A 25,367-nucleotide genomic window follows, 5' to 3' on the forward strand; every position below is an offset into this window, starting at 1 on the left:
TTGGACAAGTTGGCTGAATTGGACTTGTTGAACAAGCTTCGTTTCGTGTTGATTAGCAAAGATTTTTTATATATTAAACTATATAAAAATACTTATATTATTAAATAGTCTTGGGTTCAGATTGAATTGGGTTTCCCAATCCCTCACTTGAGCTCAAACCCAAATTAAGGTTGATTAATCTAGGCTCAACTCAAGTTATACATTACTCGGCCCAACCTATCAATTGGGTTGAACCCAGGTTGATCCCAAGTTGTGGTCCTAGCCAGAACCCTTGCTAAGACTGTGTAAAGGAAAAAAACCGGTCACATGGGCCGCCCAAAACAAATAATCAATTATAGTCAATTTCTCTTGCATGCAACACATCAAGAAGTCTTTGTAAGATTGGGAGAATCATTCCTTTTTTATCTTTATTACTAGAGTTTGCCCGTGCCTACAACACATGCATTCTCTTTGAAATTAAAGGAGTATAAGCAAAAAAATAAAAAATAAGGAGTTTCATTAAAAAAATCAAGTTTAGGGATAAAAAATGAAAATAATAAAATATTATTAAAGGAATAAAAAATGAAATATGGTAAAATTAGAAAGAGTGAAGAGGAATTACAATAAAGTGGATCTCACAAAAAATATTATTGGATGGAATGTTTATTCTAAGTAGATGGAAGATTCCCCCACAAAAATGAGCCCTACACTTGTGCTTTTATTTAGTAATCGTTTGCTCACAAACCAACACCATTTTGACATGTGGATGATATAAGGAATAATAAGAGAATTTTTCTCTCTCCAACTCATGGTAAATGACAGAAAATTTCTAATAAGATCATCTTGTCACAATCAAAATATAATCCAATACAAAAATGTTGTAGAGGATGAAATTCTATGAATTTAAAAAATATATTTATTTTTCACCATTATATTTTTATTTTAAATTTGGGTGCTCGGTAGCCGTCCATTTTCAACACCATTGATCAAGCTCAAAATTATATATATGTATTTCATTTTTTTTACCATGAAGTTTTTCATGAAATCTAAAAGTTCCTGATGTTCGATTGCCAATATGATAATCCATATGTATTCCACAATACTTTTTAAGATTTGAAATCTAAAAATAAAGATTTATGAGAAATAGATGTTTGGGTAGAAGTGAAATTTTCTTCTTATTACTTACGTCATCAATACCACATGCTAAAACAATGTTGGTTTGTTAGCAAATAATCACTCGTGTTTTATTAAATAAATTATAATGAGAGAAGATAGAGTAGAAGTGGTTCGACACCAAAATTTGAGTGATCATAAATGCCCTCACTTTTACATTTAAATATAATATAATCTCGTTACTTAATTTTCAAAATTACAAATAAATCCTTTTAATACATGTGCTTTTGCACATGCCACCTTCTAGCACCCTTAATTTGAATTTAATACACACAAAAAAAAAAAATCTTATTCAAATTCAAAGTAAACCATGAAAATCACATATCTGTTTTGGTAAAAATAAATAAATAAATACCAAAACGGAAATATGCTATTGTCTAATAAATATAAATATATTATAAAAAGCGATAGTCAAATAAAGGAAATGGTCATCAAATCCATCGGTTAGAACAACTAACTGGGAGAAATATTTCATACAGCGTAAAGTGTACGTACACTGGTACACACTCGGACAAAGAGCTCCCTCTCCCTCTCGCTCTCTCACAGATCGTCGGACGAGGTCTTGGTTTGCATCTTAGACCGAAGAAGCTCTGAACAACTAACCATTTCGGGAATGGAAGCAATCAGGAAACAAGCCACGAAGCTAAGAGAACAGGTCGCCAAGCAACAACAGGTTTTTCTTTTCTCCCTCCAATCTCTTTTTCTCCATTAACACCAAACCCTATTTGATTTTTGAATCTCTTTAATCGATCTAACGCAATCTCCACTCTTTCAATCTTCGCGATCGATCTGTTCAGATATCTTGAGATTTCTATCTCTCTTTTTTTCTTTTTCTTTTTTCGAATTTCGTTTCGTTTTGTTTATCAGTGTATATAGGTCATAGGCTCAAAGTTAGGTTTCTAAAAAAACTTTGTTCGATGAAGTTTTTGGTAACTTTTATAGGATCAGAGATTGTTTCGATAACATTAGTAATTCGAGGTATCTAGGTTTTGGATTGTGTTTGAGTTTGTTTTGTTTGGATCTGATTAAGTAGCATTGTTATTAAATCACTAAATATTGGATCTAAGTTACAACATCCAAACATCAGTAATCCTGGACACGTTGCGGGGCTGTACTTATGATTAAAGGCAATGAAACAACAATCTTTTAGGAAGTTTTCACAAAAATCTCCTTGAGGCACAAATTTGGATTTAGTTGTCTCACTTAGTTCTGTAGAAATCGTGGTGTTATCTGATCCATTGGATCACTAATCAGGTTCAAATTAATCCGTGAAGAAAATCTCAATGGCTTGATTCCACGAGTGTCAAACTAATTAATTACCCCTATTTGCCGCTGCAAATGGCTTTACTGATAGGTGGAAAAAAGACATTTGGATTGACAGATAGGGATTTAGATAGTTTGTTTGAGTTGCCTTTTTGTTCTTGCCAATTGAAAGTGGTCTCGGTAGTTTATCTTTTTGGTTAGATTAAATTAGATAGATCGAAGTTTGTTATTATTGTTCTTGAAACATTGCAGAGGTGTTTTTACATGTTTGATCTTCAGCCTCCTCGATAGAAGGTGTCCAGGAGGCTAATCCAAATTCAGTGTTGGGTCAATTGCTCTTTGTTATTTGATTTTGAATCCTCATTACTTATAGTTCAACAATCATCGTCGAAGCTTTATCCCTAAGATTTGGCATCTGCTAATCGAATATTGTTCCTGCATTCAGTTCTGTCCAGAGCACTTATAGTTTAACCCAAAAAGAAAAGAACAAAACTTTTTATTTTTTCTATTATTGCATTTTTCGTGGCTTTGCTGAAACATGTTTTTTTTTTTTTTTTTTAAATCTTATGTTGAATTTTCCTTTAGGCTGTCCTCAAGCAGTTTGGGGCTGGGGGATATGGAGGTTCAGATAATCTGGTTACTGATGAGGCAGAACTTCAGCAGCATCAAAAGCTTGAGAAGCTTTATATATCAACTCGTGCGGGCAAGGTAGTCTATCCTGCTTTATTAGTTATAATATTACTTCACTTTTTGTTGTGTGCACCCCTTTGGTATAGTTGTCAGTTTACTCCATTTTTCTTCCTTATTCTTTAAATGTCTTTTTTCTTTCTCTTTTCAGCATTTTCAAAGGGATATTGTCCGTGGTGTGGAAGGTTACATTGTTACTGGATCCAAACAAGTTGAAATAGGTAAACCAGCTTTGACCCGCTGTTTTAATTTTTAGGGGTTGAATTATTTTTTATGTTGCCGCGCCACGTGCTTAAACCATAATTTTTCGTAAGGTACAAAGCTGTCAGAAGATAGCAGGAAATATGGTTCTGAAAATACTTGTACTAGTGGCAATACATTGTCGAAAGCTGCATTAAGTTATGGACGGGCTCGCTCTCAAATAGAAAAGGAGCGTGGAAATCTTCTGAAAGCCCTCGGTACACAGGTGTGATCAAGTATTTGATGCTAAAAAGTGAAATCTTGTTAATCCTATCATCTGGATTTATTTATTTTTATATTTTTTTGTAAAAAAAAAAAACTCTGGAAAGGAGGAATAAAAGTTTGTATCACAACAGTAAGTTATTTACCTCAAGCCTCACTTAACAGTCCACAATGGTATGGGTTATGTTCACTTTGCAAGTTTAATCTATGAAGAGGATGAAGCTCTCAATGATTTGAATATCTGGAAGTGATGTCATAAGTTGTCCGCTTCTCTATAACTACTTCCATTTTCTTATGATTGAAGAAACCTTATATGTTTTTTTTTTTCCTTTGATCCGTGAATTCAAATTTTAACAGCGGTATCTTATATGGCTCTAAAGTCCAAATGCAGGCACTCTTACACTTTTTTTTTTTCTTTCTGTATCTGTATAGTCCTGCATATGTAGTTCTAATTGTGAAAATTGTCCTCTTTTTGAAGCATGTATTGGCTGGACACACATACTGTATGATGTTGATTCAAAATAGTGCTTTTTGTGTGGACCTTACCCATGCCTGAAGTGCCCTCTTCTTATTGTATTTATGCTACTTTCTTAGGAATAGTTTTGGAGAAGTGTTCTTATGGTTTTTTTTTTTTTTTAAATTAAATTCTTTTATCAATGTAGTTTACATGTTAGCTTAGTATTAATCTGTTCTTCCACTGCAGTGGGTGACACCTTGCTTTCTTTCTAATCCTTAGTACAGTAAGTCTGTTGTTCCACTCTAGTGAGTGACAACTTACCTCCTTTCTAGTACTTTGTATTCTGGGGACACGAAGGTATTCTGCAGTATTTCCTTTTCAAGCATAACTTTGTGTTCCGTGGATACGAAAGTATTCCGTGGTTTTTCCTTGTCAAGCATACAAAGCCATATCTTGCTTGTTGTCAAGCATACAAAGGTACTTGTGAGTGGTTTTTCCTTGTCAACCATGTTTGCTTGTTGTCAAGGATACCATCCGTGTTACCCAACATGGCTCAGGTCATTAAATGATGTTAAAGGCCCCATAAAGTTTGATTTGATATTTTGGTTAAATTTTAATGACCTTTTCTGGCATCATGATTTCAGCAGTATGATTTTCTTTTTCTTTTCCTGCATTTTTTTTTCCCGCTTTACTTTGTGTTTTATAGGATTTGATAATGAACTAATCATGTGGTGTCCAAACACCTTGAATCTTTAGGTTGCGGAGCCATTAAGAGCAATGGTAATGGGAGCTCCATTGGAGGACGCTCGGCATCTTGCTCAGCGATATGATAGAATGAGACAAGAAGCTGAAGCTCAGGTAAAATTATAGATGTACTTCGTTTTAGCAAGATGTATTACTCTATATACTTGTTTAGGTTATAATTCTTTTACTACGAACCATAATTTCTTTCCATTTGGTCTAGAAAGAGTATTGCTTCAAATGATTTTCTTCTGTTCATTGTATAATTGTTTTGCAATTCTAAGCTCTACCTGACCTCCGAACAAACAATCTGTGGTACTTTTTTTGTCAAATACTTGAAGATACATAAATAATAAATCTCAGTTTGTGAGTTCTTCCATGCTTTGCTGTTGACAATTCATTTTGGATTATTGCAGGCTATTGAAGTCTCCAAACGTCAGGCGAAAGCAAGGGAATCAATGACTACTGCTGATAGTACTTTAAAGCTGGAAGCTGCGGAAACTAAGCTGCAGGAGCTGAAGTCAAACGTTGCAACGTTGGGGAAGGAAGCTTCTGCTGCAATGGCTGCCGTGGAGTCCCAACAACAAAGGTTAACACTACAGCGACTTATTTCCATGGTAATGCATTATGACTCATAAATCTGATGTAGGTACTGTATAATGCAAAATCGCATGCCAAATACTTTGGGAACTGATTTTGAAATTTTAATTTTAATTTTTTTTTTTTTTGAAATTCTGCATTGAAGGTTGAATCTGAGCGCACTTATCATCAGAGAGTCCTACAAATACTTGATCAACTTGAAGGCGAGGTATGGACTAAGTTCAACAAGTTCTTTTGCTATAGTGACGGCTTCTATTGCTGTTGCATTTGGATTCCTGTTCATTTAATGAAGTTCACTATTTGTGGCCACTCAACAATTCTGCTTATTTAACCACGATTTTTTTGTGATTTTGGTAGATGGTATCAGAGCGCCAACGAATTGAAGCTCCTCCTAGTCCAGTTGTGGACATTCCAATGCCGCCGCCTCCATCATATGAAGAAGTTAATGGTGTCTTTGCCTCTTCAACATTTGATGGGGCAACAGACAGCATGGGGTACTTTTTAGGAGAGGTGATTGTCTCGTTTTTCTGTTTTGTAAATAATGACTTATTTATTTATTTAACATGGTTGTTTAGTGCTTGTTCACTTTCTACATTGTTTCTTTTCAATTTCATGTAGGTTTTGCATTCATATCAAGCGGAGTCTGACGTGGAATTGAATTTGTCAGTTGGTGACTATGTTGTTGTCCGAAAGGTTGTTAGTCGGACTCTGCCAAACTGATGTTTTGTTTATGACATTTGATTACGTATACATTCATTGTGAAGATTCTACTAACGGATTGTATTTTTTATTTCTCAATCCTCGATTTTGACAGGTATCAAATAATGGTTGGGCAGAGGGTGAATGCAAAGGGAAGGCAGGTTGGTTCCCTTTTGGATACGTTGAAAGACGGGACCGCGTTCTTGCCAGCAAGGTTGCTGAAGTGTTTTAAAATATATGATGAGTCAACTTTAGAAGATGGATGGACCTAGCATTTGTATGTGTGTATTTTTGGCTCGGAGGTAAGAGTATGTGTTTATTCTTTCGAAGAGAAGAAAACTCGCTTTTTAGGAGGTTAGAATTTCAGTTTACACTGTCACCACATGGCACCTTTCGCTCCCATATTTTGTGATAAATTTGTGTCTTCCCCCATTTATATATACTGTTTGTTGATAACCAGTGAAGGGACCTTTTGTTTGGTTTTTTAGTTTGTTAATAGTGCTTAGGTAATATTTGTTGTTCCTGGGGAGTTCTTTATAACTTCAGGGTTGGTTCTTAATGTCCTTAAAACCAGGTTATGTTTAAGTTTTAGGTGAAACATTTAAAGTGAATAAGGTATTTAAGTTTTGTTAAAAAAAATTTAAATTAAATTTTAATAAACAAGTTCGTAGAATGGATCAAAATTTAAATAGATATTATGATGGTGGTGTTCCTGCTGGTATTTCAAGACACTCTTTAAGAATACTTTCTTTAATGTTCAAAATCAATTGTTTTTTTTTTTTCAAAATATTATGCTAAAATAACATTGGAAAAAGTACTATAAAAGCTGTAATTTCATCCATAAAAAATAATAATAATAATAATAAATAAAAACAGCCGAGATGACTCGCAAGGCATCTTGGTATCGTGCATGAACAAGCCCGGTGTCTCAGCCTTGCCGAATTTCATGAGATAAATGATATGACTTTGCTGAGATTTTGAAAATCTCGTCCATATCATTAAAACTCGGCTGAGTCAACAACTGGGATTTTGTATATTTTAATTAAAAATAAATAATTTTTTAAAATTTAAATATCTTCTAATCAACATTATTTTATAAAAGAGAATTATAATTATTTTTATATAAATATGCATGACTAAATAATTGTAAAATGAGGTGAAGGATTTATGGACTAGAAAAGACGGCAAACCGAGTTTTGAAACCATGCTGCTGGCAAGTAATCACTGGAAGACTTGTCATGGCGTAATTGATGTGCCCGTTACTTTCAAAGTCATGGAATGAACGATGAATGGATGAATGTAAAGCAAGGTTGATATGACCCAATTTGAGGCTTATCGACCAAAGAATGGCTTTTTAGAGCATTAGTACTTGGTTCTAATTGGTCTTATTCGCTTGCTTTTCCATTAATGGTAATTAACATCATTGTCAATGAGTTGTCTTACAAATATGTAGTTTTTTTTTTTTTTTTTTTCCATTCTTATAGAATGTCCCTCCAATATGTAGGGTGAGGCACAGAGATATCTACCCCCTCCACGTTTTGTTGAATATTTGAGATTCCCTCATTTTTGACCCCAGTCTACTCTGGAAGACTAACAAAAGAAAACCGAAATGCCCTTGTTTTTAACTCTCTAGCCAGAGACCCTCAGATTTTTCTCCCCAAACTTTGCCATCTTCACACCCTTGAACCTCTAGTAGAAACTCCTTGATTTTTTTCTTTCCAATAAAAAAAATCCGAAGCATTATATACTTCCCTAAAATCCCATGTTCTTCTAGTTTAAATGTTGGGTGAAAAATATTCCTCCGACACATTGAAAATGACTGATATTGGAGAGAAAAGAAGCAAGGATTTTTTACTTTTTACCTAGATGTCAAAGATAGACATTTAGGGGCGTATGTCAACTGTTTAAAAACATAAAGAGTATCTCTAAATCACCCATAACAATACCCATGTGGAGGAGAAAAAAACAAACGGATTTTGCCTAGATGTCAATGATGGACATTTAACGGCGTAAGTCAACATTTTAAAAACATAAAGAGTCTAAAAAGTCATGCTTCACTGCTTGCATTGGACACCACGTTCAACACTGAGATGACGTGACAATGCACAGATAACCATAGATTTGTTTTCTAAGTTAAAATCGTCCGACTCAGTGTTGAACGCAGTGTACAGTCCAACTCAGTGTCCAACGCAGTATCTAAATCACCCATTGTTGGATGAGTTATGAGTAGACATAATCAGTAACAGGAGTGAACTGAGATATCAAATACCATAGATGATAAACTAACACAACAATACACCTCAAAATAAATTAACCGTTGGCCCTTCTGAAGTATGGCACCAGGTAAGCTTTTACTAGGCAGCTTCAAGCCAAAGGAACAGTACTGAGGGACATATATTCCATACAAGAAGATTTATTATTTTTTCTGCTACAAATAGATGCATAATAATACAGTCGTGAAACAAACATTTCGTTAAATAGACTTGCAAACGTGCGGCACACTCGTCCATGCTGACAGGAAAACCAGCCCTGAACAAAGAAATGGACAAATTTAGTTCCCGATTAAAGCAAACAAGTGAAAGGTCAGGTAGCAACACTCACACTGATCTGATTCCACAGATCACTTGGTGGAGAGAAATGCGATTATGACTGCTAGCAGAATGAAGAAGGTTACGATCTGCATTGAAATTACTTTAAAATCAGCAGATATTCTTTGTTAATAGTGTCAGGGAGATAAATAAAATGGGGGATTTATTTACCAGAGCTGAATTGTACTTTGGCTGGCTCACAACTATGTAAGATCTCCTGCAAATACCAGAAGGCCTTTGTCATGCAAAGTTACAAACAGAAATCGCATCATTCACCGAGGGACACTAGAAATAGCAACAAACCTTTGGTCCAGCAAACCAGAGTCCCTGCAAACCTTCTGTATTGCTTCTATTCGACTCAGCGTTTTTGTGGCATTGGGATCATTATTCTCAACCTGCATTATTAATAAAGCCAATTTGCGGTTCTCGGAATTTGACAAAATTACAATAGTACAATGTATGGACTAACAAAATTAAAATACTAAGACATCATACCTTAGACTTCAGCATACAAGAAAAATCAAAGAAAGCACCATACACGTCTGCCATTGATTTTGTTCGGTCAATAACTTTAGCAGTAAGACCTAGAAAAATGCCAAAACAGAAAAGAAATTAAAAACAACTCATATGAGATCATCACAATCATTTCAACATCCCAGTAATATCAATTGCGAAACAGAAAGTTATAATAATGTTTTTCTTAAGTGAGGCTAAAAAATAATCAACAACCAGGAACTACTACATCATGCAATAACAACTTTAAAAAAAACACTTAAAAGATAGCGTGCACAAACATCATTTACCTTGCATACATTTCTCTTGGAAAAATAATAAAAACCCCAACTGATCAAAGAAAAAAAGAAAGAAAAAGAGATCGTTTTTTTTCATGAATTCTGATATCCAGGTCTAGGTATCCATGAACAAAAATAGGAGGAATCCTGAGCAGGGGCAGAGCCAGGATTTTGCCCATGTGGGGGCAATCAAGAGTAGAAATTTTTTTGTGGGGACAACTAAGAGTGAAAAAAATAGTTGTGGGGGCAACTAAGACTGGGAAAAAAAATTGCGGGGGCAATAGTAGCAGATTTTTTTATCCGCCGCTAAAATCTGTCGCAATAGCTCACTAATCCATAGACTTTGAAAATTCTTGTGGGGGCAAGTGCCCCCACTCTAAATCCGCCCCTGATCCTGAGTGTGGGTATTCATCATGAAATAGAAATGAGTGTTTTAACACTTTTAAGATAAGTTTCATGCATGCAAAGTTTGCTATTTTTAGGTGCACTAAAATGATAACCAATGACTCGAAGAGGCATTTCCATTATGAACTAGCACACGTCATATTTTGAGTGTATTACACTTAATGTTTGTCCACCAATATCTAGGAGTGACATTTGGTGTTGAGAAGTGTGTCCCTAGTGTCATCATGGTTAAAAAGGCTTCTAGGTAACAGTCAGTCAATTGACATTGATTATGAAATACTCTGCAATTTTAGGCCACAAATTCCAACATCTTTCTTTGGATAAAGATTTTGGATTCTGATCCACTGTTGTTAATAATTTTACATGGAGATTTTTTGTTGGTGCAGATGGTAGCATCACTTGAACTTTTGACCTTTTGGTTGAAGTTTTTACGTTGCTTCCAAGAAAGCAACCTAGTGATGATAATAGGCTAATGGGCTATTGTCAAGAATTTTACAAGGAGATTAATAGGCTAAATACAGTGAGCATTGGAACCAGATAAAAAATTGTTGACAGTATGACCAACTTTTAAAATTGTTAACAAGAAATCAAATTAAACAGAATGACCAACTTTTAAATACTAAAGAATTCTGACCCTAATGCCTCCAATTTCAATAGCTAATAGAAGACAGTTCTCTTACCACGCCTCATTTTCACTACTCCTCTAAAGACTTCAATGTTATTGTAGCATAAAGCCATTGTTCCAATTGCCATGATCTGGTACAAATGAAACAATATCAGTTCAAAGGAAAATTTCAATCTAAGAATATTCTCGAACACATCAATAATGACACATGATTAATCACACATGAAATCATGATATCTTATTGAAAGTGGTGTTTGACCCAAATGCAAAACCTTTATTAATCCTTTTTCATAATCACACATTTAAATTCAAATTCAAAACTTGGAATTGATGAAAGATGATGATTAATACAACTAGGAAAAGCATCTATAGTTCTGTGCACACCACCACGTCAGTGCAGTGGTAGGGGCAGTGTTGTAGGAAGTCAGTTTAGCATTTTTCTTTAAATAGATTACCTTTCTGTAAACTAAAGAAAAAGTTGAATTAGCACATCCCAAAAGACTTACCGATTAAATGATAGCATATTTGGTAGTAGCAGACTATGAAAATCTTTCAAATTCCCTCAAAAATAAATAAATAAATAAATAAAATTCAAATTCCCTAGGTTGACTTTATTATTGTTCCCAAAGTATACTTTCACCCTCAAGTAACTGCTCTTAGAACAGTGTACAGCTACTGCATATTTTTTTCTTGTTCTTTGATTAGATTTGCCAGATTCGGGTATCATGGCATGGTTTATGCCATCATCAGTATAGGTGTTATTGGATCTCTTGTTTGGCCTTTTAGTCGGAACTTTAGGTGGTTCTCGAAAAAAGATAGCGAAAAAAATTATTCCTAGAGTCGAGACTAAGAGGAATGTATAAACCAATGCTTCCATAGATTCGATTGTGGTTTACAATTATAGCTTCCACACCTGTTCGTTTGGGATCATCTCCCAGATAAAGAAAGGGCAAGAGTCAAAGAAAGGGCGGTGATTCAACTCAAGATTTCTCGGGTACCCAATGTTGTATCAGACTACTTGTCTCTTTGTAGTTGGATCTCCAAGTTTTTGGAATGCTCCAAATTCCAAAAGAATTCACCACAAATGGGACCATATTTAATCAGGGGACAGAATAGCAAGACAGATAAGCAAAATAAAGCAAAAAAATCTGCAACGAAATAGTGTAGGATGCTTGTTAGTTCTAGTTCTGGCTTTGGACAACAGTTAAGAGGGGTAAGAGACATATTGAACAGTTCAGTTTGGAAATTTTCACACCTGAGGAATAGCACAAAATCGGAATATAGCAGGATCTCGCAAATTAGACATGTACTTCAGACAATCTTCCGCATGTAGTAATGCATTGGTGACCATGTCATTCAAGCATTGCACTGCTTTGACAGAGTTTTGTTCGTATTTCAAGTCCTGAAGTACACACAAACCAAACCAAACCAAATAAGCCAAATACATTCCTTAATATTGTAAGGCTCAAATTTCAACTTTAGGTATTGAACTTGCGTGTGCAAAATGAAAATTTTGAATAAAAATCAATGATTTTGGATCCATATGAAACAAAAAATGGTAATCTAAAAGAGTTAAATCTCAAGCATAATATATAAGATCACCTCAAGCTTGTCAACATATTTACTCCAGACTTGTCGAGGCCAGAACATACGTGACTTTGGTATCTCATTTATATCCTCCAAATAGTCTCGAATAATATTTATTTTCTGCAATTCGATAGATACAAAGATATAGTATGTGATACTTAGATCAGCAAATAGACAGATTGATTTGAACCATAAAATAAGTTACTTGGATCCATAAATGTCAAAAAGGACCACCTGAAGAAATAGGCCCATTGAATTGGAGAGAGAATCTGGAGGCAAATCTTCCAACTTGGAGGCATGGAAAAGCTTGGACAACCCTAATCCAACAAGTCCTGCTACATAGTGGCAATACTCATCATACTCATCAACTGTTTCTACCTACAGAAAAAAAGGAGAAAGTAATAAGTGATACACTTGAAATGCAATACAACTTGTCTTTATGCCATAACTTTCAGGATGACTTAAGCTTTGTAACTGTCACAGATGCAGTTTTACAACAGAGAGTGACATGAGCTGGATAAGACTCGGCAAGCTTCAAACAGTTAGTAACTGATGAATCTTAATTGCTTCAACAATTATCAAGTAGTCCAGTGAATTGCAAGTGTGTTGGACGTATGCATGTGATCTCCTTCACATACATTAGTGAAGGGATTGCTAGGAGTGCAAATATCCAAGGCTGTAATTTTGTGTGTGCTTGTTAATGAATCCACCTAACCCGACCTTATCCACCAAAGCCAAAAGCTGAAAAACTTTTGTAATATGTGTACCCTTTAGTTCAAAATATTTAAATTGCAGTAAATAAGCATTACAAACCTCTTTCAATATAAATTTCGCCATTCCTGCACCCATTCTTTTGGTTATATCTTCAATTGCCTCCTGATAACTGCAAATAATTTTTAAAGAAAATATTAAAATTAAAACAAAAGCCTGCTTGCATACTTATCAAAAAAAATTATTAATAAAGTATGCATACTGATCATGTTAAAGTGAGCACAGCGAAAAACAAAAGCCTGCTACCTATCTATTTTTTTGATAACCAATGGGTGAAGTTTCAATGTGTTTTTTAACAGAAAGATTTCTTTGGTCCATAGTTCCCTTTGCAATAGCTGGGGTCTTTGGAAGGAGAGAGATAGAATGGTCATTCAAGGAAAGGAAAAAAAAAAAACACAACTCATGATGTCATCCTAGAATACTGGGGCTGCTTTTTTGTTGGTGTAAACCAAGCAAAGATTACAAGGGGTGCTTTCCTTGAGGATTGTCTTCAAATGGGATTTGATGTGTTCTGTTTATATCCTAGTCAGCTTGTTTCTGCTTTTGTTGTTTGTTGTTGCTATCTTATTTAGTCTGTTTTTGTACTTAGGGGATGTCATGTCATCCTCCTGTTTCTTTGAATAAAATTATACTTTAAAACAAATATATTAAAGTCAACTGAAGCTCATATTCACCAAACATGGGTGTAAGCAAGCACAAGGTGTTGCATTTATGGCACCAATTGACGAGGAGTGCCATAGTGAAAAATGCTATCAAAGCCTGTTGGTATGAAATCGTTGAAAATGGATAGCCAAAAAGTTCAGAAAACTGATCCAAAGTTAAAGACAAAGTATGGCAATTCATCTGCAGCACTAAGTTAAACTTGCTAGGAGAAACATAATAATTGAGGAAATACAGGATCCCCATCAACTAGTGAATACAAAAATATAAAATAATGCTGACAATTCCCTGTGATTCAAACTGCTGTAACTGGCAATGAGACAGTCAGAAGAAACACAGAAAGGTCATGCAGTGTACCCTATTTTCTACTTTTATTTGTTTCTATTTCGGTTCTATAGCAGATGGAAATTTTCTTTGGACTTGTAAGCTAAAAGGGTCAGAAGTTGCTCTCATGCTCAAGTTGATATGTATTTAGTGTTGGAACAATTGTACAGGTGACGGGCTTCAAGTTCTACAGTTTCTCCTTCAATAATAAAGTTTTTTATATCTCGAGTGCTTGAACCACAATGTATCTTTACTTATAATAATAATAATAGAATGGATAATAAATTTCCTTCAGTCAATTATATCAGAAAAAAGTGCTGGGATAAATACCCTCTTCCAAGCTCTAAAAATGCAGTTGAGACATCATGAAACTGGTCCATGAGAACTTTGTAGTGCTTCGTACCACCTTAATACAAAAGAAATCAATAGGATTAGCAAACATGCTTAGTCAGAACTGAAACAGCCTTTTTGTAGATGTGAATAAAGACTGAAAAGTAAAGCATGTGACTACCACAATGTGCCTCACCAGGGAGATCTTCCAGGTAGCTTCTTTTTGTTTTTGTTTTTTATAGATAAAACCAAATTTATTAGTCGTTTTCATTTTCTTAACAATTACCCTTTTTTCTCAACACCCAAATGAATGTGACAAGTCAGATAACTAGGATAACTTCTTTTTTTTTTTTTAATAGGTGAAGAAGTATGGGTTCAAGAGGGTCTGAATTTAGGATGTGGGAACAACTTTCCACATCTTGCCACTTAGCTAAGCGACACTTCTGATGACTAGGATAACTTGATGGCTTGATTTTTGACCTTCGATATCCTTGGAGCAACCCAATGAACAATGTTGCAGCTTCTTTTGCCCCATCTGCATATAGGCCATCCTTTATGGTCTATCCAACAGGCACCCTATATTCCTCATTTAAAGAATACAAACCTTAAGTTATCCAGTTCAATTTGGAAAAGATGGATTGTGCTGTTCTTCATTTGCTTAAAACTACTAGCCACGAAACCTCTCAATCCACACCCACATGTTGGATTTCAACATTAAAACGTAGAATTTCCCCACACCGAAATGAATAAATAGTAGCTTCTTAGTGAGCTCCATTAAGTGACACATAGGTTGCTGTGACCTTGCTTTCAGTTTGGCAGCAACCCAAGGGAGCATGGATTCTGGTGTGCACATGCAATATGTGAGGGTAATTGGGTATCTATGTACAGAAAATTGGTAGTTCATGTGCATAAGAGTCCACCTATTTTCATATTTGACAGAAAAAACAGATAAAGTGTAAAATAATGCAATGAATGGTTCAGGAAAACTACAAAAAAGAATAATGTCCAGAAGAAATACTTGGGTGTTAGATTTCCAGAATGCTTACATGAGAAATGCCAATTACGATCATATATGTGGCGATGAAAAGCTTTCAGAATGGGTACTTTTATATCATTAGCTATGCTTGTATCATCCTCTGAGAAATAACAACACGGGAGTTAGATGAGAAGGAAAATAAGAAATAAATGAAACAAGAAATGTTGAATCCGTATGGCTCAAAGCCAACCATCACTAACCATGGTACAAGACCTGTTGGAACAAATTATTTTCTTTTTCTACTAATTTAAAGGTGAGGAGTTGTTGTTTTTTTCTTTTTTCTTTTAATTAGTAATTCAGAAGTAAGAGCTTGAAAAGAGAAAATTATAAGCATAAATCTATCATTCAAACATAACAAATATAAGCATACTGTCGGTTTATTAGTAGGAACATGATATAAACTTGGGCATAGTTCCAAGAAGTTGAGAAGTCTAGCATAAGGCAGATTACTACAATTGAAAATCAAGACCATCAATTTGAAGGAGGTTCTTCACAATGAAAACCAAGTTCATCAACCAAAAATGCTGACTCCAATTGCTTGACCAAAACATGTTTCCTGATGTAACTAAAAAACCAACAGAGATACGAGGCATTATTTGAGGATTGCTCCTGTAGGCTGCAATGAATCTTAGAAAGTGTACTAAGATCTAATAGAAGGAAGAGATTACTCAAGCTAGATGGTAGAAATCTCCAACTTACTACACTTATGCATTTTAAAATTAAAAAAAACTATGAGACTGTATAAGGGTGATTAACAAAACCTAGAACATCTTGATTTATTTATTTATTTTAAAAGAAAAAAAAAAGTGTTACATACAATATCATGTAACTGATGAAAAAAGGTGGAAATGATTTCAGAAAGAAAATCACGCACTGGAAAAAAAAATGTATCAATCAGAAAGCTTTTTATGAGATCACGTGCAAAACAAAAGGCAAAGATAATAGGGACAAACCAACGGTATCAAGGGCTCTGAGAACCAAATAGAAAATGCACACCTGCACAAAGGAAAGAATAAATCAAACAGCACAACTATGAGAATATAAAACTTGGACCTAATTCAAGAGGGTAATGAACTAGAAACAAGAAAATACATGCATATGCTTAAACAAATAATTACAATACTCTAAAGTAGTCAATGCACACATGTATATCCTACTTTTGATTGTGATGAAGAGTCAAAACAAGTACACAATTGTTAATCAAAAGGCATACTAACAAACAAGTTGCTTCGTGTTTTATCAGCAAACTGATTTGCAGGAGTAAGATAATCCCAAACCTCTACTATTAAAAATGAGAGAAGGCGGAGTAGTAGTGGTTCGAGACCAAAATTTGAGGGGCCATAAATTCCCCCACTTTTATATTTAAATTTAATATCATCAGGGTCATTTTAGTATATATATATATATATATAAAATAAAATAAAAACAAGAAAAAAATTGCAACCCATTGCTTAGTGTTCAAAATTACAAAAGTATCATCTTCACAATGTAATCTTCCTTTACTCAAGTTTTGAATTACAAATAAGCCCTTTTGATACATGTGCCTTTGCACATGCCACCTTCTAGTATGTACTTTGAAAAAAAAATTATTAACCAATTGCTTTTGGAACACCATTCAAAAATGTGCCTAGTGGGAAAGAGGGGGGGGGGGGGGGGTGAGGATATTTTAATTGGAAATCTCATCTTACTAATTGCACTCCTTCCACATTTCATTGTTCCCCCCAGACCAAAACCAGAAGACCTAAAGCTGTGATAATGTACCAACTTTCTTATACCTGCACCATTAACCTTGAATTTTTATCAACGAACACATGATTCTTTAGTATATGACCATAGTGTCCCCATGCATTGAACTGAAACATGTTTGGTAATGTGGTCAAAGCTCCACTTAAATGTCAGTTAGGCAAATCCTTTGCTTGGTCGGAACTCCTAGCTCCTCAAACACGGCCTATGGACACACTAATAAAAAAGAGGACTTATGGACCACCTAAGTTGATAAGATGCTACACATGATCCGGACAGACACCTGATTAAAAATGAAATTAGGAAATTTTCTCTTTCTGCTTATATCTTGACTCTTGTGGAGTACTTTTTCAAACAAGAGAGAGAATAATATATTTTCTTTCTCAAACCTTAGGGCAAAGTTGATGTTTTTTCCAACTTTTTTTCTTTTCTTTCATGAGCCCTGAAAGTTAAGACATCAACTATACATAAACCGATCCTGATCATACATGCATAGATAATCTTCCTCACACCAGATCTCCAATTCCACGATCCACATATCTCACAATTTTCTCCAATTTTTTTACCGAGATTTAACATCAATTTATAACCCTATACTAAAACTTTCCAACAATTCACACGTTTGCACCCAAATTTACGCCAAAAAAAGAGGTAAAATTAAACATGCACCCTAACAAACAACACGAATACCTCCAACAAATCTAGCTATCCATTTATTTGATCTTCGAAACTCTATAAATAAGCTCTAGAGCAAATAATAATTAAAGAAGATCTGAAATCCATAACCGATCCTTTAATTACGATTCATTTTAATCTTTCAACAAAATCAGGCAATAATTAACAAATGATGAGTGAGAGAGAGAGTTAGCTTACAGCGTTGCGAAGATCTGGACCAAGTTGTTGAATAACGAGGGCAAAACTACGCGAGACCTTATGAAGCATCGTATAACAAAAGGCCCAATGAGGCTCTGGTGGAATCTGCTTCTCCGCATGCCTTGCTGCGAACTTCAATTTCAAAAGCGGGTAGAAATCGTCTGGATGCTTTAGAATCGCTCCTAAACTTCCCATTATTTCCCTCTCTCGTCACCCCTAAACAGATCTTTCTAACAGCGAGCGAGAAAGAGATATAGAGGGAGGGAGGGGTAGGTGACACTGCTACTCTCTCTTGGTCAGTTGGCCAGTTGGTCTAACAAGGCTGCCTTTCTCAAATAGGTAAATAAATAAATAAAGTTTTGAGTTGAGATAGAGTACATTATCCCGCTCCTATAGTAATATACGGTATCTACGTGGCACACTTTGGTTGAAGGTTAAATACATCGTAAATGTGCAATTTTGAAAACGGCTTGATTAGGAGCCCAATGTATTTTAAACTCCAATCAAAGTGTACCCCGTAGATACTGTTTCCACACTATACCTGATTCGAAAGTTATCTACTAACTCGTAAACAATGGAAACCACGTGATTTGATTTCCCAAACGTGATGAAATCTAATCTAATACAGAAAGGCCAAGACAGAGATTCAGATAACGAAAATAAAAATCTCGAGGAAAGTCAATGGTATATAACATTGAATGATCAATAATGGAGGCAAGTTATTATTTTTCTTCCATTTTTCTACTGCATTATACGGGAAAAGTTTGTTGTAGCCACCCAAGAGCAAAATAGATGCGAACGTGAGTTCAGTGATTTAATAAATGAAAAACAATCATTTTAAAATGTGTGGATCCCACCTATGTTCGTATACGTGGTGGAGCTTTAGCTTGAGAAATGATATTTGCTGTATATTATCAGCAGCAAAAAGTTTCTCATTTGTGGTGTATGGCGAAGACGCTACCTACTCACTCCATTTTGGACCAAACCTGTTATGGTCCCATCTTTTTTTTTTTTTGTCGCGATTCATGAAATTATTGGCCTAATAAATAACAAAAGAGTTGAAAATTCCTCACGATTTCTTCGTGAAGATATCGAGGATCTAAACGGTTTGAACCTTACCACGACATGTTTGACATCTGATTCATGGAGGAGGTAGATATGTTGCTATCAACTGGTTACGGAATGCGTTTAAGTCCAGTCAAATGGACTTCTATTAGGTCCAACGCGTTGGACACTTGGTATCTAATGGAGGGGTTGAGATGAAATGATGAAATATAAGTTTCTTGAGATAAGTACAGATGTTTTAGCCATCAGTTTCTCTGTGGAATCTCTACCGTTGGTTATCTCAGGTGGGCCCATGCAAGCCCAACAGTCAACAGCTCCTTCAATGTCTTCCAGTTCCCACTAATCGGATAGGATTGCATAATGGAAAACGTGGCCTAAATTTTAGGGCATAAAAGGGTCGAGATTTGGTCGGATATGTGTCTATTCATATTCATATATTTCGAGCCTAGATCCAACTATCTTAAATCATGTCTGATTTTTTTACTTTCATTAAACCTATATCTGCATCTTATCTGATCAAATTAATTAATTCGGATTGAATAATGTCAAATCATTACAAAGTAATTTATTAAAAAATATGACTTAAATTTGATTTGAAACCAAGGCCTAACACCTTTTGAAAAAAAGTTTTGACCACTAAACATAATGCTCATTTGTTGATAAATAATAGACGAAAAAATATAAAAATATAACATACAATATACAAAATAATATATCATTCAAATATAGGTGAATATAGGGATGGGTCCGTATCCAACTCGAGTCAAGGGACATCAACTCATATTTTTATTTGGATATGCTTAAAGAAACCATATCCGCAAAAAAAATCGGATTCGGATCACTTGGATTTTAGATAAAATCCAACCCATTTTAAGTCTGACTAAATTTGTCTAAGGTGTTGGTTTCACTTTCAACTTGCCTGGCTAGACCCTGAGGTTACGGTCTTTGTTCCAAAATAGGAAAATTTGAGCGTCCAATGTGACAGTCCAACCAATGGTTAGGATGAGAAGATCTTCCTTAGAGTGAGTCCAACGTTGACTTTAAGTTTTGTCTTCAAATTGGCATCTTCTTCATTTTGAACTCCAATCTGCCGAGATTTCAAAATCACTGTTGAATCACTAAAACACTATTCACTCATCAAAAATCAGCCCATTTCAAAACTTCTAAGTCATATAAGACAAAAATCAATAGTATAAATTTTGTCACAATTATTGTCCCATGAACTGCCCCCATGTATATACACTCATGAAGGAAATTTCTTACTTGGCTAGCGGAATTTATATCATTCTTTCAGTGAAACTTGTCTAACATAAGATGTTTATTCTGTTTCTTAATTAGGTGATAGACAACTTGCTTGATCCACCAACATGACAAAAGCTGCCTGTTAGAGAAGATGCATAGTTTTGAAACTTAACTTGTGAATTCTGATCCTGAAACTTATTAGCATGCATGTTAATAAGGGTACAGTCTGCACTTGTATCTTAGTTCTTGTTTGCTTCATTGTTTTGTGAAAACCATATGCCAATTGATTCTAAAGACATACTATATCAATGCCAAGCAAACCCGTTTCAGTCTCTCCTCTTGGAAAGTGTAATTTCCCCATCTATAGCCAATAAGTTGGCATCAACATTGGATTCCTACGAGTACGAGTACAAGTACAAGCAATGGCATTACAAAAGTTACTTATCGTATTTGGCCTTCATTTTGCTCTAAACTGATCTTTAGACACCCTCCTCTTTCCATCTTACCAGGGTAACCTTGAACTTCTCATTCTGTCATGAACAAAACACGACAGAATAATTTTTCTAAATAGGTATTTCTAACTTTTTTCTGGGATTTATGATCCAAATCTAGTGGATTAATAAAAGGGTTTTTATTTTTTCATTTTTGAAATGGTTTTGCAGTTTTTCCATGTAGTCAATATTTTTGGCCCCTATTTGTACCCAAAACCATGTGACATATTTATTTCTCACAACCTTTAAATTCTAGCTGAATATATCTGTGGCAATCAGCATTCATTACTAAAATGCCGGTTGAAGTCTCCTTTTAGGCTTCCCTTCATCGAACCTAAGAAATACTAAATAAAATCTTTATGGTTGAGACCGGTGTCTCTGTACCTTGTATAGTTCCAGACTTCTCTGGACTATAGATACTTCGCCATCTCTGCACAGTTCCCCGAATTGAATAACAAGAATCGGACAATGGTTTGCCTATAATATATAATATATAAAAAAGTTGTCAAGTGAGGAGGTAGATCAAAAGCAATTTCTAGGTGGCGACAACTAATGACATTGCCATTTTTCTCTTTTGGTGCACATCCATTTGTAAGCTATTTCTACTTTTGTTCTACAGATCGAGTGTTAGGACCTTTCACAACTTCCTAAGTCACTGTAAAATGTAACCGCTCGACCTGTTGTCCATGCTGCACTGGAGAGCGTCATTGGTATTGCATCATATACTCATGATCTCCCAAGTCTTGATCAAAGCTTAGTTGCCAACCAAAATGGATTTTAGTTTTCGTTTCTTTTGGTTTTTTTTATATTTAAGTTGATGGTATTCCTAGTTGAATGCTTTTATTGACTAAACAGAGTTGATTGTATTGAAAAGCTGCCGAATGCAAACTTTACTTGTTTACATTGCAGGGATCATTTTTGCCGATGCTGTTAAGGAATTTCGATGAATATGAAGCCTCTATCCTATGAATATTTGCGTTAACCCATAACCTTGAAGTTGCTTTGCAATGTGTCAAACCAACTGAGCCATAGGTCTAAGCCCCACTATAGATTTGTTTGGTGTTATGGGTATGGGGTTTCTGAAATTTTCTTAGTTTAACTATTCATTTGGGTAGTTATTAGGTTTATTTATTTTTAGTCGTGCTTTCACAATTCATTTCCTTAACTTATATGTATTAATTTGATCAATTTCTGTATGATGTTAATCTCCTTATACCATGGAAGTGTTTTTCTTGATCTATACTATTGTTACTTGACTCTATTCCAAAGTTCAAGGCTTCAAAAAATTGTATCCTCTTTTGACTTATCCCCGAATTAGTTTTTTGCACGGTTGCCAATCTCCTTGCGAACTACAGGGAGAGTTCTTGCTCTGTGTGTCATATCTTGAAATTTATGAGGTCAGTATAAATATACATTTTTTCAATGTATCTAGTGATACTTCATGTCCGCGAATCTTTAATTTGTTTATTTATGCTTTCTTTTCCTAGTTACTCTTAAAGATGTAATTAACGAGCATTCTTTGGTGCTTTTAGTCTATGTATATTCTTTGGTTTTTGAATATCAATTTTTAACAATGTAAAAAAAAAAATTATGTCATTCTTTCAGTGAATCATCTAACATAAAATGCTTATTTCGTTTCTTATTTAGGTGATAAATGACTTGATTGATCCAATAGGACAAAGCTGCTTGTTAGAGAAGAAGCACAGGTTTGAAATTTAACTCGTGAATTCTGATCCTGCAACTTATTAGCATTCATGTTAATAAGGGTACAGTCCACAGTCCGCACTTGTGTCTTAGCTCTTGTTTGCTTTTTTGTTCCTTCATTCCTTCTGGTCCTTTAGTATGGCTTTATTGATTATGAAAATTGTATGCCATTTGATTCTAAAGACCTATAATTTATCAATGCCAAGCAAACCTGTTTCAGTCTCTCCTCTGGGAAAATATAATTTCATTATCTGATTTGGTCAGTGTTTCTCAATTTTTTGGGTTTTTTTTGTTGTTGTTGTTTTTATCTTCTTATCCCTTTTCCAAGTACATAATTTACTCTGATTGTTTTAGTACATTACTTTTTGTATTTCTGATTTTCTTTTCATTCCTGATTGCATGGTTTCAAAAGTTGTAAGACCTTGTGGAGCTTGTTCCCAAGGTCTTAGGTTCAATCCCCTTAAATCCCTTCTTATACTAAATGTCAATTGTTAACCATTAACCCCACCAAGAAAAAAAAACTCACTACATTATTACTACATGTGTCATGTTAAATGTGATTTCTACTTCTTTGGCAAGAATAAGGCGCCCAAAGCCTATCTTTTTCTCCTGAAAATGGTTTCTTTAATTTACTAGTGATATTAAATTTTTAGTTTTCTATGTATTGCTTTCTGCTGTAAAATTTGTACATTGTGAATGTTTTACTTACTACTGTGGGATGCAGATTATCAGTAGTATTTTACGTAAATTTGAAAAGTAAACAAACTTGTGATTGCAATTTTATTGGTTTTTGACCAGAATGACATTGATTATGTCTTGTTTAAATATAAAAGTGGAGTCATTTATGACCTCTCAAATTTTGGTGTCGAGCCATTTCAACTCCGCCTTTTCTCGTTATAATAATACTAAAGATTAGGTCACTTATAGCACTTTGAATTATAACATAGATAATAAAAATAAAATTTAAACAAAAATAGAAATTTGCTTAATAAATTAGAAATTAAATAAAATAGAGACTTGTCAAGGTTAAAATGAAACTAACTGAATATCTAAATTATTTAAAATTGAAAAGAACTATACATATAAGACTGAAATCAAAATTTGGTTGAGTATGGACCCAATGTGGTCAACTCGAAACTGGTTGGTGAAATCAAGTGGAAACATTGTACATTGATTTGATCACAATTTGTCCAATGTTAAATATAACATACCAATTGACAACATTGAGAAACAATCTAAAAACATTGTACATTTATTAGATTCCAATCTTTCCCCGACTTTGTCACTATTCCAATAAGGCAAGTAAATGGATATATTTATTGTGTAGGTAAAAAGTGGTACAAGACACGTAGCATAAATAAGACAAATGTTGATCACATGGTATATTTTGAATTTTATTTTATTTAGTTAAAAATGTAAACTTATCCAAAAATAGAAAGTCTACTAAAGAATTTCTATTTTAGGAGAATACTAGATTTGAATATTGGAGGGAAAATTCCTTGATTGGGGAGAAATTGACTCATTCTATTAGGGTTTAGTTTGATCTTTCTATATATAAAGGGGGGCTACCATGTAAAAGGGAGGAGGTTTTTGGTAAATCTCAAGGGAGAGATTTTGTAATGACTTCAAGAATAAGAGAATGGCTATTCAGAGTCCGGAAACGTAGTCCGATTTTGGGACAAATCCTGTGAACAAATCTTTTTTTTTCCCTCTCTCTCTTTTTTTTTTTTTCTCTCTGATTATTATTTTTATATGATTTTTGATCATTTGTGCGCATCAAGAACAATGAAGATTGATTGTTAGAAGTAAATCTCGAAGAATCAACAACATCCGAGATTTTACCTCTACCTTTACTATTGCCATAATCTCAGATAATCTTATATTCTATTAGTGGATGCGACAAGAGCTCCATAAGTCTTGAAATCTATTAGGGTTTATATGGAATCTAGAAATAGGATGCTTAACCTTTTTGTGTCATGAAAAACTATAAAATCACATGACAATATTTCAGTTCTAGTATTGACATGATAGGCAACATTAAAGATCTTCAAAATATAACTCCAAACTTACATACAACAAACGATGCTTCGTTGCTAGGATACAAAAGCTATGAAATCAAGCAAGATATTGCTAAAAATTACCGAACTGCATTTTGGGAAAAAGGCTGGTGCTTCCCACCATTTATGCCTCACTTCATAGGTGTGGCGCCTTGTGGATATTATGTACACCGCGTCAAATAATTTAAGATGTTTAATTTTTATCTTTATTTTCATCTTTAGGCCCCCATCTTCCATTCCTTTTATTAAATAATGTAAGGTATTCTTATCTTATATAACAAAGTTTAAAAAATAAAAATAAAAATTATCTTTCCACATAAATTTTTAAATGTTGCTTTTTTACTAATATCCATTGTTACATTTATTTAGTGTTCATTTAGAAAGACATGCTCATAGGCTTACTCTCAATCCTTAATTCTTATGCTTCACTATTTGGTCCATTGACTTGCCAGACTCTCCCAAGTTTAAAAACATGAGATCACTGTAGGAATAATTTAAGAGTCGTGTTGGAGTGACCTCAAACTGGACTCTCATATCGCACCTCTTGACGAAACAATGGATAGGAATCATAGATGCTTTTCACTCATATCTGAATGAAAACATCTATGATTCCCATTCACTTTCACGTCAAAAAGTGAGATACAAGGTTCTAGCCTGAAATCACTTCAGCATTATTCATAATTTAATAGAGGAACAAGATTTGTTCAGATTTTTCACAATAGAAGATAAATAAGTAATACTAAAAATTAATTTTTCTAATCAATCCATATCATTTCCCTACCAAATTTTGAAACCAAGATCCAGAAAAATCGTTACAACCGTTAGATATAAGAAGATCTAACGAGATCCGACGATATAGAATATGTAAATATCATGTGCAAAATTAATTCATTTAATATTTTCAATTATTCGCAAACACCTCCTCGATATCCCAAACGAAAAAAATCAAAAACCCAAATCTGATTTTGTTCTCTTTGCTCTCCTCTTCTCTTCTGTAACCCTAGCCCTCTCCCT

At 34.4% G+C, this 25,367-nt stretch overlaps 2 protein-coding genes across 2 annotated transcripts; one reads left to right on the forward strand and one right to left on the reverse strand.

The window, feature by feature from the left end:
- The first annotated feature begins 1,595 nt into the window (after window positions 1-1,595).
- Window positions 1,596-6,548, forward strand: LOC147408851 (SH3 domain-containing protein 2-like). Its single transcript, XM_086422826.1, has 10 exons — window positions 1,596-1,825; window positions 3,001-3,123; window positions 3,254-3,323; window positions 3,417-3,568; window positions 4,778-4,879; window positions 5,179-5,379; window positions 5,508-5,570; window positions 5,720-5,872; window positions 5,981-6,055; window positions 6,177-6,548. Exons 1-10 carry the CDS (start codon window positions 1,766-1,768, stop codon window positions 6,291-6,293), a joined length of 1,116 nt encoding a protein of 371 aa, XP_086278952.1. The 5' UTR covers window positions 1,596-1,765; the 3' UTR covers window positions 6,294-6,548.
- Window positions 6,549-8,367: 1,819 nt separating this feature from the next.
- LOC147408852 (squalene synthase 1) lies at window positions 8,368-18,094 on the reverse strand. Its single transcript, XM_086422817.1, has 14 exons — window positions 17,795-18,094; window positions 16,132-16,174; window positions 15,189-15,278; window positions 14,143-14,218; window positions 12,871-12,940; window positions 12,292-12,435; window positions 12,073-12,177; window positions 11,726-11,872; window positions 10,526-10,601; window positions 9,145-9,233; window positions 8,953-9,044; window positions 8,821-8,866; window positions 8,663-8,738; window positions 8,368-8,590 (listed from the first exon to the last, which is right to left on the reverse strand). Exons 1-13 carry the CDS (start codon window positions 17,987-17,989, stop codon window positions 8,682-8,684), a joined length of 1,230 nt encoding a protein of 409 aa, XP_086278943.1. The 5' UTR covers window positions 17,990-18,094; the 3' UTR covers window positions 8,368-8,590; window positions 8,663-8,681.
- Between the last annotated feature and the right edge of the window lie 7,273 nt (window positions 18,095-25,367).

This window comes from Akebia trifoliata, chromosome 2 (assembly GCF_017979445.1).
Source record: "Akebia trifoliata isolate Shusen 1 chromosome 2, ASM1797944v1, whole genome shotgun sequence".
Lineage (NCBI taxonomy): Eukaryota > Viridiplantae > Streptophyta > Magnoliopsida > Ranunculales > Lardizabalaceae > Akebia > Akebia trifoliata.

Excerpts from the sequence above, each read along its gene's own strand:
- LOC147408851 (XM_086422826.1), top strand. The coding sequence starts at position 1,766 with ATGGAAGCAATCAGGAAACAAGCCACGAAGCTAAGAGAACAGGTCGCC. Across the intron at positions 4,880-5,178 it reads GACAAGAAGCTGAAGCTCAG|GCTATTGAAGTCTCCAAACG; the intron begins GTAAAATTATAG and ends GGATTATTGCAG. Across the intron at positions 5,571-5,719 it reads TTGATCAACTTGAAGGCGAG|ATGGTATCAGAGCGCCAACG; the intron begins GTATGGACTAAG and ends TGATTTTGGTAG.
- LOC147408852 (XM_086422817.1), bottom strand. The coding sequence starts at position 17,989 with ATGGGAAGTTTAGGAGCGATTCTAAAGCATCCAGACGATTTCTACCCG. Across the intron at positions 12,941-14,142 it reads TTTTTAGAGCTTGGAAGAGG|TTATCAGGAGGCAATTGAAG; the intron begins GTATTTATCCCA and ends AATTATTTGCAG. Across the intron at positions 8,867-8,952 it reads TCTGGTTTGCTGGACCAAAG|GAGATCTTACATAGTTGTGA; the intron begins GTTTGTTGCTAT and ends TGGTATTTGCAG.